Source organism: Bos indicus x Bos taurus, chromosome X (assembly GCF_003369695.1).
Source record: "Bos indicus x Bos taurus breed Angus x Brahman F1 hybrid chromosome X, Bos_hybrid_MaternalHap_v2.0, whole genome shotgun sequence".
Lineage (NCBI taxonomy): Eukaryota > Metazoa > Chordata > Mammalia > Artiodactyla > Bovidae > Bos > Bos indicus x Bos taurus.
In genome coordinates, this window is record NC_040105.1 from 64,343,773 (window position 1) to 64,359,107 (window position 15,335).

A 15,335-nucleotide genomic window follows, 5' to 3' on the forward strand; every position below is an offset into this window, starting at 1 on the left:
GAATTTTGTGAATGAAAAATGGCTGACCTAATTCTTCCACAAATTGTTAAGTTCTTGATATCATATGCCACAGAAACTGTGAGCAGAAAGATATCTGAATACTCCCAGCTGAGGTGATAGAAAATCGGAATCAACAAAAATCAGGTTATTTATGTTTCTGTGGGAAAGTAAGAGATACATCTATATGTAAGTCTCCTGTTAAGAAAGGGAAAAACAGACTTCCCTGATGGTCCATGGTTAAGAATCTGCCTGCCAAAGCAGGGGACATAAGTTTGATCCTTGGTCTGGTGAGATTCCACATGCCACAGGAGCAACTAGACCCACGTGCCACAACTACTGAGCCTGTGCTCTAGAGCCCATGAGACACAACTACTGAAGCTTATAATATAGAGTCTGTACTCTACAACAAGAGAAGCCACCGCAATGAGAAGCCCTCGCACCACAATTAGAGAGTAGCCCCCGCTCACTGCAACTGGAGAAAGCCTGCATGTAGCAACGAGGACCCAGCACAGCCATAAATAAATAAATGGGAAAAACAGATGCAATATCATAATGAAATCATAGCTAATGTTACTGAGGGCATGGTAAGGGTCTGGCAATATTCTAAGTGTTTTACACTTATTTATTCATCAAGTCATCACAGTAACCTCATAGGGTAGGTACTATTATTACACCCATTCTACAGATGAGCAAACAGAGGCCCAGGCTACATATCTAATAAGTGGCAGAGCCAAAATATAAATCCAGGAAGACTAGCCCCAGAGTCTATACTGCCCTTACCCATTATACTATATATTTCTCAATATTACATTTCTAGTGGAAGTTTTTCTATTTTTTTTCTAATGGTGAATACATCATTTCTGTTGAATTATAACTTACTTGTTTTCAGATTCTGGCATTTGAGAAATTCTTGGAAGACAAAGACGAAACAAACACCTGTATGATAAAGTAATAAAAAAAAATGATGCTTAGAAAGAAATCAAGTTAGTAATCTTGATTACCCCAGGGGGTGGAAGTAAGAAAAGAGAGAGGAAAAGGAGATTAATTATTTTATTTGTAAGTCTTTGTATGTCTTAATGGTTGCAATGAAAACATACCAACTTAGTAATTTTGGAAGAGTAATTTAGTAAAATAATTTTAAAACAAAAGCACTGCTTATTAGATATTCTTAAATAGTTCCACAGTTTATATCATTGCCCCAAATCACCTGTTGGAACATTAGGCATAATGTACAAGTCTTTTATATTTTTCTTTCTATAAAGGAACCTGGAACTGGCCTTTGGGTTCCATATAAACTAGGATGAGTACTTTTTGAAGGGATCTGGCAGCATGATGACAAATGGACAAAATAAGGTATTTTGTTAAGTTTCAAACCTTAAAAATCTTTAAAAATAAAAAACACTATCAATCATCCTGGATGATTTTAGATATTTATCTGACTAAACATATGCAAGTATCTCAAGACTCCTTCTGATATTATTATATCTGTGATTCCATTTCCCTTCAGAAGAGTGGACTCAAGTACAGTTGGCCAACAGGATAATCACTACAGAACCCTTCTGGTTTCCAGTTTTTCCACTGGCATATTCTCTACCATTACCTCAGCCTCCTCTGCCTGATTATTGTATGTAAAAGTTCCCTTTTGATAAATCATTTTCCTTCATAGAAAGAGATAAAGAAAAGATCAGGTTTAACTGATATGTTCTTTTTTTGTTTGTTTTTTTACTTTAAGCATTCTTACCAAATTTCCAATAGCATTTTTCACAGAAATAAAAGAAAAAAATCCTGAAATTCGTATGGAACCACAAAAGACCCTGAACAACCAAAGCAAGCTTGAAAAAGAAGAAGAAAGTTAGAGCCATCACATTTGTTTTCAAACTATACTACAAAGCTATAGTTATTAAAACAGCATGGTACTGGCATAAGAATAGTCACATAGACCAATGGAATAGAATAGAGAGCCCAGAAATAAACTCACCTATATATCATCAACCAATATTTGACAAGGGAGACATGAATACTTAATAGAGGAAATAAAATCTTTGTCAATAAGTGGTACTGAGAAAATTGATATCCACACACAAAAGAATGAAACTGGACCTTTATCTCTCACTACACAGAAGACATAGATCAAAATGGATTAAAGACTTAAATACAAGACTTAAAACCAATTAAAAAACAAATAAATTTTTAAAAAAGAAAAAAAAAACCAACAAAAAACAAAAAAACGTAGAAGCATAAAACTCCTGGAAGAAAACACAGGGAAAAATTCCTTGATAATGACTTTTTGGATATGATACCCAAAGCACAAGCAACAAAAGCAAAAATGAATTAAAATGAGTAAGTGGGGCTAAATCACAGTAAAAATATTGTGCATGGCAAAGGAAACTATCAAAAAAATGAAAAGGCAACTAATAGAATGGAAGAAAATATCTTCAAATAATATATATGATAAGTGGTTAATATCTAAAATATATAAGGAACTCCTACAGCTCAACTGCAAAATACAATCTTATTTTAACATGGGAAGAAGCCCTGTAGAGATATTTTTCCAAAGAAGACATCCAAATGGCCAACAGGTACATGAAAAGATGCTCAACATTATAATCATCAGGGAAATGCAAGTCAAAACCACAGTGAAATATCACCTCACACCTGTTAGAATGGCTATTATCCAAAAAAAAGAGATAAGTTTTTTTATAGAAAAAAGGAAACCCTTGTGCATTGTTGACGGGAATGCCACTGTGGAAAAAGAGCATGGAGGTTCCTCAGAAATTAAAAATAAAACTGCTATACAATTCACCAACCCAACTTTGGGTTATGTATCTGAAAGAAAGGAAATCAGTGTCTTGAAGAAATATCTGCACCCCCATGTTCACTATAGCATTATTTGCAATAGCTAAGACATGGAGACAGCCTTAAGTGTCCATCAATGGAGGAATAAAAAAATGTAGTATGTGTACTTGCACACACACACACAGGAATATTATTTAACTAGATAAAAGAAAAGTCCTGTCTTTTGTGACAACATGGACAGACCTTGAAGGCATCATACTAAGTGAAGTAAGTCAGACAAAGAAAGACAAGTACTGGATTATCTCCCTTATATGTGGAATCTCTAAAAAAAAAAAAAGCAAGCAAGCAAGAAATAACAAAAAAAGGAAGAAATCCAAACACACAGAAACAGAGTAGAATGATGTTTGTTAGGGCCTGTGGGTGGACAAAATGGAGAGATGCTGGTCAAAGGGTATAAACTTCCAGTTACAAATTGAATACAGCCCAGAGATCTAATGTACAGCATGGTGACTGTAGTTAACCACACTGTATTATATACATGAAGGTTGCTAAGAGAGTAAATCTTAAAATGTTCTCACCACATACAGTGTAGTATTTTGTGAGGTGATGGATGTAATCTTCTTGTGCTAACCATTTCATAATATGAATGTGTATTAAATCACCAAGTTACATACCTTAAACTTACAAAATACCACCATTTGTCAGTTATATCTCAATAAAGCTGGGGAAAAAAACCCCACTTGGTATTGTAGGCATTGTTTCAGCCTGAAGCCATCAGTACTATTACGGCAAAATTTATAGACCAAGAGTAACATGTATAGAGGAAATGCTTTTACATCCACAGGATGTGGATTACTTACTTTAAAGCTGTAAGAACTTGTGGCGGCTCTTCCGAATATTTAGCTAAATTTTCCAAAGCTTTTACTGCTACGACTTGTTGGCCATTCTAAAAAGGATAAATATGATATGTTAAATTACATTTCAAAATGATACTTATAAAATACTGTCTATATTCCTGCCCATTAAGGACAAGAAAAAAAAATCTAAACTTGTCTGTTTGCATTCTCAAACTAAGAGTTGCTGCAAGATGGTAGAAGGATTACTCACTGAAAAACTTTTTACTAAACAGGTTCATATTGGCCCCAGAAAGCCACTCCTCTCTATCCACAAACACTCATAGCCTTGCCAACACTGCCTTAACTCCACTAGGACTAATCTTACTGTGCTCTTTATTCCTGTTTATCAGCAGTAACCAAAAGAACCCCAGACTCTGAGATCACCCTCATTTCCAGCACCCTAATCCACATAAGGGTTTCCCAAATGGCTCAGTGGTAAAAAAATCCACCTGCCAACGCAGGAGACACAGGATTGATCCCTGGGTCAGGATGATCCCACTCCAGTATTCTTGCCTGGGAAGTTCCATGGTGAGAGGAACCTGGTGGGCTACAGTCCATGGGGTGGCAAGAGTTGGATACAACTCTTTTTTGACTATAAACAACAAACCTTTCTAATTCACTCCTTTTATCACTCCAGCAATTCTTCCACTGCATTAAGATCACCAATACACTGACACTACTAACATTTCACCATTCCTAATCTCTTTGAAGTCCTCCTCTGTATCTAGTTTAAATTCCATGGGGATTCATTATAACCATTTCCTTCTTTCTTGATTTTCCCGCCCCTCTTTTGCTTCGTTGTGTTCATCTGGCAAAAGTATGTTGTTGTTGTTCAGTCACTAAGTCATGTCAGCAAACCCAAGCCTGGTTAAATTCAACTTTCTAGTCACTTTTGTGCCTGTATCCATGCAGCTGAAACTAGCCAGATAAAAACCTATACAACTATTTATTTTAAAATTTCATCAAATGGACCTTACTGCTACAAGGCAAGCATACCACATACCCTTGCCATTCACTTTTCTGATTTTCTGGATGATTAGTTGACATCTTGTCCTCTTTTCTCAAGTCTCCAACACCTCCTCTCCTATTCTTACTCTCGGGTGATGACCTTGTTTACCACTTCATTGAGAAAAGTGAAGCATACATGACTACTGGAAAAACCACAGCTTTGACTATATAGACCTTCATTGGAAAAGTGATGTCTCTGCTTTTTAATACACAATCTAGGTTTGTCGTAGCTTTTCTTCCAAAGAGAAAGTGTCTTTTAATTTCATGGCTGCAGTTAGCATCCACAGTTTCTTTGGAGCCCAAGAAAATAAAATCTGTCACTATTTCTACATTTTCCCCTTCTATCCATCATGAAGTGATGGGACTGGATGCCATAATCTTATTTTTTTTGAATGCTGAGTTTTAAGCCAGCTTTTCTTCCTAGAGCCAATCCCCAAAATTACACACTTGTGTCCATTACTGTTTAATGACATTAGTCTAACAACTTTCATTTTTGTAACATTGCCAACTTTTGTTCTCTAACTGGGTCATTCCTATCAGTATATAAGCATTCTCATTCATCCCATTTCAAGCAAATAAACAAGCCTCTTTATCCTACTTCTCTCACCAACTACTACCCAACTTCTTTTATTTTTCTTGCCCAACTTCCTTTCTTCCCTTTGTAGTAAATGTTTCTACAGAATTGACTATACTTATTGCATACAATTTCTTTCCTTCAATTCTCTCTTGAGCCTACTGTAATCAGGCATTTGTCCTACCTCGACCCAAACTGCTCGTCAAACTCACCAACGACCAACATATTATAAATTCCAATGGTCAATTCTCAGTCCTCATGGTATTTGACATATCAGCAACAATCAACATAATCACTCTTTCCTCCTTGAAACACAGCTGCCTTCTAAGACACCACACCATCCTTGTTTTCTCCTACCTCATGGGTTGTTCTCTTTCATTAATTACCCTTTTATTGGTTCCTCTCAGTTCAGTTCAGTCACTCAGTAGTGTCCGACTCTTTGTGACCCCATGGACTGTAGCACGCCAGGCCTCCCTGTCCATCACCAACTCCTGGAGTTTACCCAAACTCATGTCCATTGAGTCAGTGATGCCATCCAACCATCTCATCCTCTGTCATCCCCTTCTCCTCCTGCCTTCAATCTTTCCCAGCATCAGAGTCTTTTCAAATTAGTCAGTTCTTCGCATCAGGTGGCCAAAGTACTGGAGCTTCAGCTTCAACATCAGTCCTTCCAATGAATATTCAAGACTGACTTCCTTTAGGATGGACTGGTTGGATCTACCTGCAGTCCAAGGGACTCTCAAGAATCTTCTCTAATACCACAGTTCCTCTGAACAGTTACTGGTTCCTCTGCTTTTCTGCAAACCATTAATATTTGAGAGCTCCAGGCTCAGTCTCTGGTCATCTTCTCTATTTCATTTATACTCCCTTCCTTGGTGATGGTATCCCAGTCTAATAGCTTTATATATCATCTATATATTCGGAGAAGGCAATGGCACCCCACTCCAGTACTCTTGCCTGGAAAATCCCATGGATGGAGGAGCCTGCTAGGCTGCAGTCCATGCTAAGGGTCAGACACGACTGAGCAACTTTACTTTCACTTTTCACTTTCATGCATTGGAGAAGGAAATGGCAACCCACTCCAGTGTTCTTGCCTGGAGAATCCCAGGGATGGGGGAGCCTGGTGGGCTGCCATCTATGGGGTTGCACAGTCGGACATGACTGAAGTAACTTAGCAGCAGCAGCAGTAAACCTTTCTCTTCAGCCCCGACCTCTTTCAGAACTCCAGAGCTGTATCAACTGACTACTCGGATCTCCATTTGGATAGTCTAACAGACATCTCAAATGCATCATGTCCAAATTGCACTCCTAACTGTCCTCCCAACTCTGCTCTATTTGCAGCTTCTCCTAGTTCAGTTGATGGCAACTCTTTTTGATGACCCAGTCTCTTTCTCTTATACCCTTCATCTGTCAGCAAATTCTCTTATCATTTACCTCCACTGTTATCTCCCTTATCTGAGTCACCTTAATCTTTTCTCTAGATTACTTTAAAAATTTCCTATTAGGTATCCTTGCTTCCACCTTGGCTCTTCTTTTCTGGCCTAGTCTCAGTATAACACCCAAGAGTATTTCTGTTAAATAAAAGTCAAATCATGTCACGACACTCCAATGTCATTCAGAGTAAAAGTCAAAGTACTTTCACTAGTCTATAAGGATCTATATAATCCAGACTCTCTATTACCTCTCTGACTTGATCTCTCATTAATCCCACCCTTTATTCACTCTAGCCATACTGGCTTCCTTGCTACTCCTGGTTCCTACCTTACAGACTTTGAATTGGTGTTACCTCTGCCTGGAATACTGCTCCTCTTCACTTCCCCATCTACAGGGCTAACTCCCTCACCAATTTCAAGTCTTCATACAATGTCATCTTCTTGATGAGACCTATCCTCATCACTCTATTTGAAAAAAATAACTCACACCCATTTCAGCCCATCCCCATCCCTGATCTGCTCTATTAAGACTGCTCTATTTTTTCTATATTGCTATCAACTTCTAACATATTATGTCATTTCTTATTTATTATGCTTATTAATATTTTCTTTCCTCCTGCTTGAATGTTAGCTCCAAGAAGGCATATCAATGTTTTGTTTACTTATTTATACCAAGAGCCCAGAACAATGGTAGGCACATAGTAGCTACTCAATAAATATCTGCTGAATGAATGACAGTCTCATTAGCACTTGAAATGCCTTTTGCAATACACTAAGTGAAGACTGGATTCCATCCTTGTTCTTTTGTAGAAATATATTCAATTTCCTGGGCTTGGCTCATCCATACTTCCTTCCATCTTCTAATTCAAACTACTTTGGGTTTCTTCCCCCCAATTCTTTCTCTTCTATTACAATTATTTGCTTTTCAGAAATATAGTTCCATAATTCTTCCACCACCTTTCTTCTGCTTTCCATCAGATATAACTGTATAAACCTTCCTTTAAAAATATATTTGTTTTTGGGTTCCCCATTACAGATTTTTTTCTCATTTTCTGCACAAACACATCCTGTATCCACATCTGCCAAATATTTTTCCTCTTCCAGGAGTTTTATTATCCTATTCATTAACATCAAAACACATATCATTCAAAACTATATTCAGCTATTACTTTGAGCAAGATACTGGACTGGGTACCAGAAATACAGTCCTCAAGTGTCAGGAAGCATTTAACAGGAGGCTTCCTGTGTGCTGTTTTGGATCTGTCATGAATCTTCTGTTCCTTATTAATTCCCAAATATTCAGGAATTAAGAGGGGTGGCAAACCGCTCCCAGGGCTGAGGAATGCATGCATTTCCTTCGTTAGTTTTTCCATACAATAATAAGTAACTATTTACGACCCTCTTCCTTTTTATGAACCATAAGGTAAAAGTGATTATTTACAACCCTCTCTCTTTGATATAGATTGCCTTATGTTTCCTTCATAGTTTGTAAGTCTAGACTTTTGATCTTTATCTTTGCTGAACAAAGCTACCTTGTAAGACACTATATATACCCACACTATGTTGAATAAAACACCTTTGCTCCATCAGAGCTTGGGTCCCCGTGTCTTTCTCTCTCTCTCTGGCTAATTCTCTGGAGCACAGAAACTCTCATGCTCACTCTCCTGCCCAGGCTTCTAAGACCCTCTCAAGAAGGCGCACTGTGCCTTCACCCCCTGGAGAGGGCGCCCAGTGCCTTCGTGAGCAACACAAGCCCTGTGTCAAGGACTTCACTGGTTTTCTGCGTAAACCAGGGAATATCAGCCTCTCTCTCTCTTTTACTTTCTTATCATCAACTCCAGACCACCAGGTTCTGGTCCATTAAAGGATCTCAACACTCAAGGATCTTGTAAGTCAAGTTGGACAGACAATCCATGCATTAGCAATATAAGACAGTATATAAAATATAGACCAAATAAGTAGTATACACATTAAAAATGACTGCAATTCAGAGTAGGAGGAGAGCACTGAGAACTAGAATTGATTTGGGAAATCTGTACAGTGGAAAAAAATCTTAAGGTAACATTTAAATAAGAACATTTCTTAAAAAATAGAATGGTGTCAATAAGACAGGGAAAAAGGAATGTGATTGGCCTGTTTGAGAAACACTGAATGTGCTTGGAGTTATAGAAGTCTTATGTGTCTGCTATTCTAGACCCTGTGCCTAAGGTAATAGTGGCTTATATCACTATGATGATGATACAGGGGAGTAATATGAGATAAAGTAGAAGAGACAACTGTGGCCAGATTGTATATTGTTGATAATATACTTGACAGTTGTTAAAATGCTTTTCCTAATCCTATGTATTACTAAGACCAGAATTTTGCCAATAAAAAAGGAGGTACAAGTTATTATTGCTTCCAAACTAAAGTTGTTTTTTGGTTATCAACTAGAAAGGTCCATTAAGGTTCAAACTTTTTTTTTGCAAACCAAGGAGATAGACACGTCTCCAAATAAATATTTTTTTTTGCATAGTAGAGCATTTTAAATCTCAAGTTTCTATTAAAAGTTAATGTTTTGCTATGTGTATTTTCCTATTGTTTTAAGAACAAATATCTAACTTCACTTTGTTTTATTTACTTTAAATTATAAAAAGATGAAGAGAAATAAAACAATTCTACAACCAAATTTGGTGTGAAAATAATGAGGCAAAATAGATGGTAAAGAAAAACCTCTCCTGTGCCTAACTGATGATGATTCCATCATAATAGTCTCTGAAAATGGAAAAGAGGTAAAAATCTCATAAGTGGCTACATAAGAATTACCTCTAAAGCAAACTGGGCAGCCAAACAGAAAAGCATGACACCTGAAGTTCTCTTTGTAGATACATTATTCTCATTTTGCTCTTCAGTCGTTAATAAATACTCCAAACTGAAAATTGCCTGCAAAGCTGAAAAACAAGGAGACAATTAAACATGAGATACTCTTATCAAAGATAATAGCTATCTATGGTTATTACACCACAATGACTTTGGAATTCATTTTAAGAGCACTAATATCTTATTAATTTTCAAAAGTCACCTAAATAGCTAAACTGTTAAGGAAGACTTGAAAGTCAGAAAAATGCCCAACTGAGCAGTTCACCTCTTTGAATTTATTCCATGGATATACCTGCAAAAGTGAATAAAAACATACAAATATATTCACACAACAATTTTTTATAAGAGTAAAATATTCTAAATTTAATCAATAATGAATGGGATAAATATAATTTGGTACATATAATACAGAACAGAGTAAAAAAAATTATATTACATTTCATTATATGCCTTAAAGGTAGACCATGGTAAGTTAAATATATGTACTATAGACCTTAAGTAACAACTAAAATAACAAAAGAAAAAGTTATAGCTAATAAGCCAAAGAATGAGATAAACATAATGATAAAACATTGAATTAACCCAAAAGAAAGCAGAAAAAAAAAGAAAGCAGAAAAAAGAAAAATGGCAACAAAGACCAGAAAAGACAAACAGAAGACAAATAACAAGATGTTAAATTTAAACCTAGCCATATCAACAATCACGTTAAAATATAAATGGTCTAGAGGATCCATTTAAAAGACAGAGACAGACTGAATTAAAGAAAGCGACTTTTAGCTATACACAACTAACAAAAAACATACTTTAAAAATAAAGCCAAAACTGGTTAAAAGACAATGATAGGATAATATACACTCTGGCAGAGGTTATCAAAAGAAAACCGGAGTGGTTATATTAATATCACACAAAACAGGTAAACATAAATTCAAAAGTTCTCAACAAAGTACTAGCAAACCAAATGTGACAACACACTATAAGGATCATACACCACGATCAAGTGGGATTTATCCCTGGGAGGCAAGGATTCTTAAATATATGCAAATCAATCAATGTGATACACCATATTAACAAACTGAAGAATAAAAACCATATGATCACCACAATAGATGAAGAAAAAGCTTTCATCAAAATTCAATACCAATTTATGATAAAAATTCTCCAGAAAGTGGGCATAGAGGGAACCTACCACAACATAATAAAGGGTATATACAACAAACCCACAGCAAACATTATTCTCAATAGTGAAAAACTAAAAAGATTTCCTCTAAGATCAGGAACAAGACAAAGGTGTACAATCTCACCACTATTATTCAACATAGTCACGGAAGTCCTAGATACAGCAATCAGAGAACAAACAAATAAAAGAAGTACAAACTGGAACAGAAGTAAAACGTTCACTGTTTGCAGATGACCTGATACTATACACAGAAAACCCTAAATATACCACCAGAAAACTACTAGCGCAAATCAATGAATTTAGTAAAGCTGCATGATACAAAATTAACACAGAGAAATCTCTTGCATTCCTAAACACTAACAATGAAAGATCAGAAAGAGAAATTAAGGAAACAATCCCATTTACCATTGCAACAAAAAGAATAAAATAACCTAAGAATAAATCTACCTAAGGAAGCAAAAGACCTGTACACAGAAAACTGTAAGATATTGCTGAAAGAAATCAAAGATGATACAAACAGATAAAAGAGATATATTATGTTCTTTGATCAGAAGAATCAATATTGTGAAAATGACTATACTACCCAAAGCAATCTACAGATTCAATGCAATCGCTATCAAATTACAACATTTTCCACAGGACTAGGTAGGAAAATTTTACAGTTTGTATGGAAACAGAAAAGACCCTGAATATCCAACGCAATCTTGAGAATGAAAACTGAAGCTGGAGAGATCAGATTCCCTGATGTCAGATTATGTTACAAAGCTACAGTCATCAAGACAGTATGGTACTGTCACAAAACAGAAATGTACAGCAATGGAACAAGACAGCAAGTCCAGAGATAAATCCATGCACTTATGGTCACCTAATCTGTGATAAAGGAAGCAAGAATATACAGTGGAGAAAAGATAGCCTCTTCAATAAGTGGTGCTGGGAAAACTGGACAGCTATGTGTAAAAGAATGAAATAGAATACTTCCTAATACCATGCACAGAAATAAACTAAAAATGGATTAAAGACCTAAATGTAAGACTAGACACTATAAACCTCTTAGAGGAAAACATAAGCAGAACACTCATTGACATAATTCACAGTAGGGTCTTTTTTGAACCACTTCCTAGAATTAAAAAAAAAAAGAACAAATAGGACCTAATTAAACTTAAAAGAACAGAACTGCACTCATCTCACTCGCTAGCAAAGTAATGCTCAAAATTCTCCAAGTCAGACTTCCATAATATGTTAACTGTGAACTTCCAGATGTTCAAGCTGGATTTAGAAAAGGCAGAGGAACCAGAGATCAAATTGCCAACATCCACTGGATCATCAAAAAAGCAAGAGAATTCCAGAAAAATATCTATTTCTGCTTTATTGACTATGCCAAAGCCTTTGACTGTGTGGATCACAATAAACTGTGGAAAATTCTGAAAGAGATGGGAATACCAGACCACCCAACCTGCCTCTTGAGAAAGGGGAATCCTCTTGCATTGCTGGTAGGAATGCAAATTGACACAGCCACTATGGAGAACAGTATGGAGGTTCCTTAAAAAACTAAAAACTATCATATGACCCAGCAATTCCACTACTGGGCACATACCCAGAGAAAATCATAATTCAAAAGGATACATGCACCCCTGCAGCACAATTTACAACAGTCAGGACATGGAAGCAACCTAAATGTCCATCAACAGAGGAATGGATAAAGAGATTTGGTATATACAGACTATCAAATATTAGTCAGCCATAAAAAAGAATGAAATTGGGTCATTTGTAGAGATGTGGATGGACCTAGAGACTGTCATATTAGTGAAGTAATTCAGAAAAACAATTGCATATTACTGAATATATGTGGAATCTAGAAAAATTATATAGATGATCTTATTTGCAAAACAGAAGTAGAGACAGAGATGCAGAGAACAAAAAAATAAACACCAAGGTAGCAAAGTGGGGGGTTGTATGAAGTGAGAAATTGGGATTGACAGTTCAGTTCAGTCGCTCAGTCATGTCTGACTCTTTGTGACACCATGGACTACAGCACTCCAGGCCTTCCTGTCCATCACCAACTCCCAGAGTTTACTCAAACTCATGTCCATTAAGTTGGTGATGCCATCCAACTATCTATCCTCTGTCGTCCCCTTCTCCTCCCGCCTTCACTCTTTCTCAGCAACAGGGTCTTTTCAAATGAGTCAGTTCTTTGTATCAGGTGGTCAAAGTATTGGAGTTTCAGCTTCATCATCAGTCCTTCCAATGAATATTCAAGACTGATTTACTTTAGGATGGACTGGTTGGATCTCCTTGCAGTCCAAGGGACTCTCAAGAGTCTTCTCCAACACCACAGATCAAAAGCATCGATTCTTCGGGACTCAGCTTTCTTTAAGGTCCAACTCTCACATCCATACATGACCATAGCCTTGACTAGATGGACCTTTGTTGGCAAAGTAATGTCTCTGCTTTTTAATATTCTATCTAGGTTGGTCATAACTTTTCTTCCTAGGAGCAAGCGTCTTTTACTTTCATGGCTGCAGTCAACATCTGCGGTGATTTTGGAGCCCCCCAAAATAAAGTCTGTCACTGTTTCCACTGTTTCCCCATCTATTTGCCATTAATTGATGGGACCAGATGCCATGATCTTAGTTTTCTGAATGCTGAGTTTTAAGCCAACTTTTTCACTCTCTTCTTTCACTTTCATCAAGAGGCTCTTCAGTTCTTCTTTGCTTTCTGCCATAAGGGTGGTGTCATCTACATATCTGAGGTTATTGATATTTCTCCCAGCAATCTTGCTTCCAGCTTGTGCTTCATCCAGCCCAGTGTTTCTCAAGATGTACTCTGCATAAGTTAAATAAGCAGGGTGACAATATCCAGCCTTGACATACTCCTTTCCCTATCTGGAGCCAGTCTGTTGTTCCATGTCCAGTTCTAACTGTTGCTTCCTGACCTGCATACAGATTTCTCAGGAGGCAGGTAATGTGGTCTGGTATTCCTATCTCTTTCAGAATTTTCCAGAGTTTGTTGTGGTCCACACAGTCAAAGGCTTTGGCATAGTCAATAAAGCAGAAGTAGATGTTTTTCTGTAGCTCTTTTGCTTTTTCAATGATCTAACTTGGGATTGACATACATACACTATTGATACTATGTATACAATAGATAAGCAATGAGACGCTATTGTATAGCTCAGGGAACTCTACTCAGTGCTCTGTGGTGACCTAAATGCAAAGGAAATACAAAAAGGAGGGGATATGTGTATATGTATAGCTGATTCACTTTGCAGTACAGTAGAAACTAACATAGTACTTTAAAACAACTATACTCCAATAAAAACTAATTTAAAAAATAATGGACAAAACAGATTTCAGAGCAAAGAGTTAGTGCCAGAAGGTTATTTCATGATGATAAAGGAATCAATTTATTATGATGACATAACAATCCTGAATGTTTATGCACCTAGTACCAGAAGGAAAAACTTACAGAACTCCAAGGAGAAATGAACAAATCCATAATTATAGTCAAAGTTTTCAATGAAGGCTCTCAAATAATTGACAGGACAGGTAGACAGAAAATATTTATATTTAGGATATTTAGAATATTTATAAATAGGATATTTAACAGTATTAATCTATCTGACCTGATTGACATTTATAGAACACTTGACCTTACATCAGCAAAATACACATTCCACTCAGGTATACAGGGAACATTTATCAAGAAAGACAATACTCTAGTCCATACAACAAGCCTTAGCATATTTAAAAGGATTCATACAAACTTATGATCATAGACTGAAACAGAAATTAAATTAATAAAAAAGTTATCTGAAAAAAATTCTCTGGAAATCTACAAATGTTTGTAAAATAAATAGCATACTTCTAAACAATCCATGGGTTTTCACTGGAGTCAAGTCACATTGAAAAATATAACTGAATTAAAATGAAAACACAATATATAAAAATTTGTGGATTGTCACTAAGGCAGCACTTAGAAGGTAATTTATAGCATTAACTGTTTATATTAGACCAGAATAAAGGTCTAAATCAATAACCTCAGCTTTCAACCTTTGGAAACTAGAAAAGAAATAGCCAATGAAACTCAAAGTAAGTAGAAGAACGGAAGTGATAAAGATCAGAAAATTAATAAATGAAACAGAAAACAGAAAAAATAGAGAAAAATTAATGAAACCAAAAGCTAGTTCTTTGAGGTCAATAAAACTGATCAGCTTACAGCCACTGACAGGAAAAGAGAGAAGATGCTAATTACAGATATCAAGAATGAGAAATATGACATCATTTTAGAATTTACAGATGTTAAAAGGATAATATGAATGACATAATGAATGATTTTAGGCCAATAATTGCAACAACTTAGATGAAACAAAATTTCTTCAAAGACATAAACTACCAAAGCTCAGGAAATAATAGATAACCTGAAGAATTCTATTATCTATTAAAGAAATTGAGTTTATAATTAAAAGCCTTCTCATAAAAAAAATTCCAGCCCCAGATGACTTCACTGGTGAACTCTACCAAACATTTAACAAAAAAATAACACCAACTGAGCAACAAAAACTCTACTAGAAGATGTAAAAAGGAAGTGTATTTTCC

The 15,335-nt window shown here is 36.1% G+C and overlaps 1 protein-coding gene across 1 annotated transcript in view; it reads right to left on the reverse strand.

The window, feature by feature from the left end:
* TEX11 (testis expressed 11) overlaps positions 1-15,335 on the reverse strand; it is a 203,933-nt gene that overhangs the window by 64,256 nt on the left and 124,342 nt on the right. Inside the window, exons 18-20 of the mRNA XM_027534571.1 lie at positions 9,513-9,637; positions 3,657-3,742; positions 880-936 (exon numbers count right to left, since the gene is read on the reverse strand). Coding sequence (XP_027390372.1) covers positions 880-936; positions 3,657-3,742; positions 9,513-9,637 — 268 coding nt within the window. The remainder of the gene's footprint in view (positions 1-879; positions 937-3,656; positions 3,743-9,512; positions 9,638-15,335) is intronic.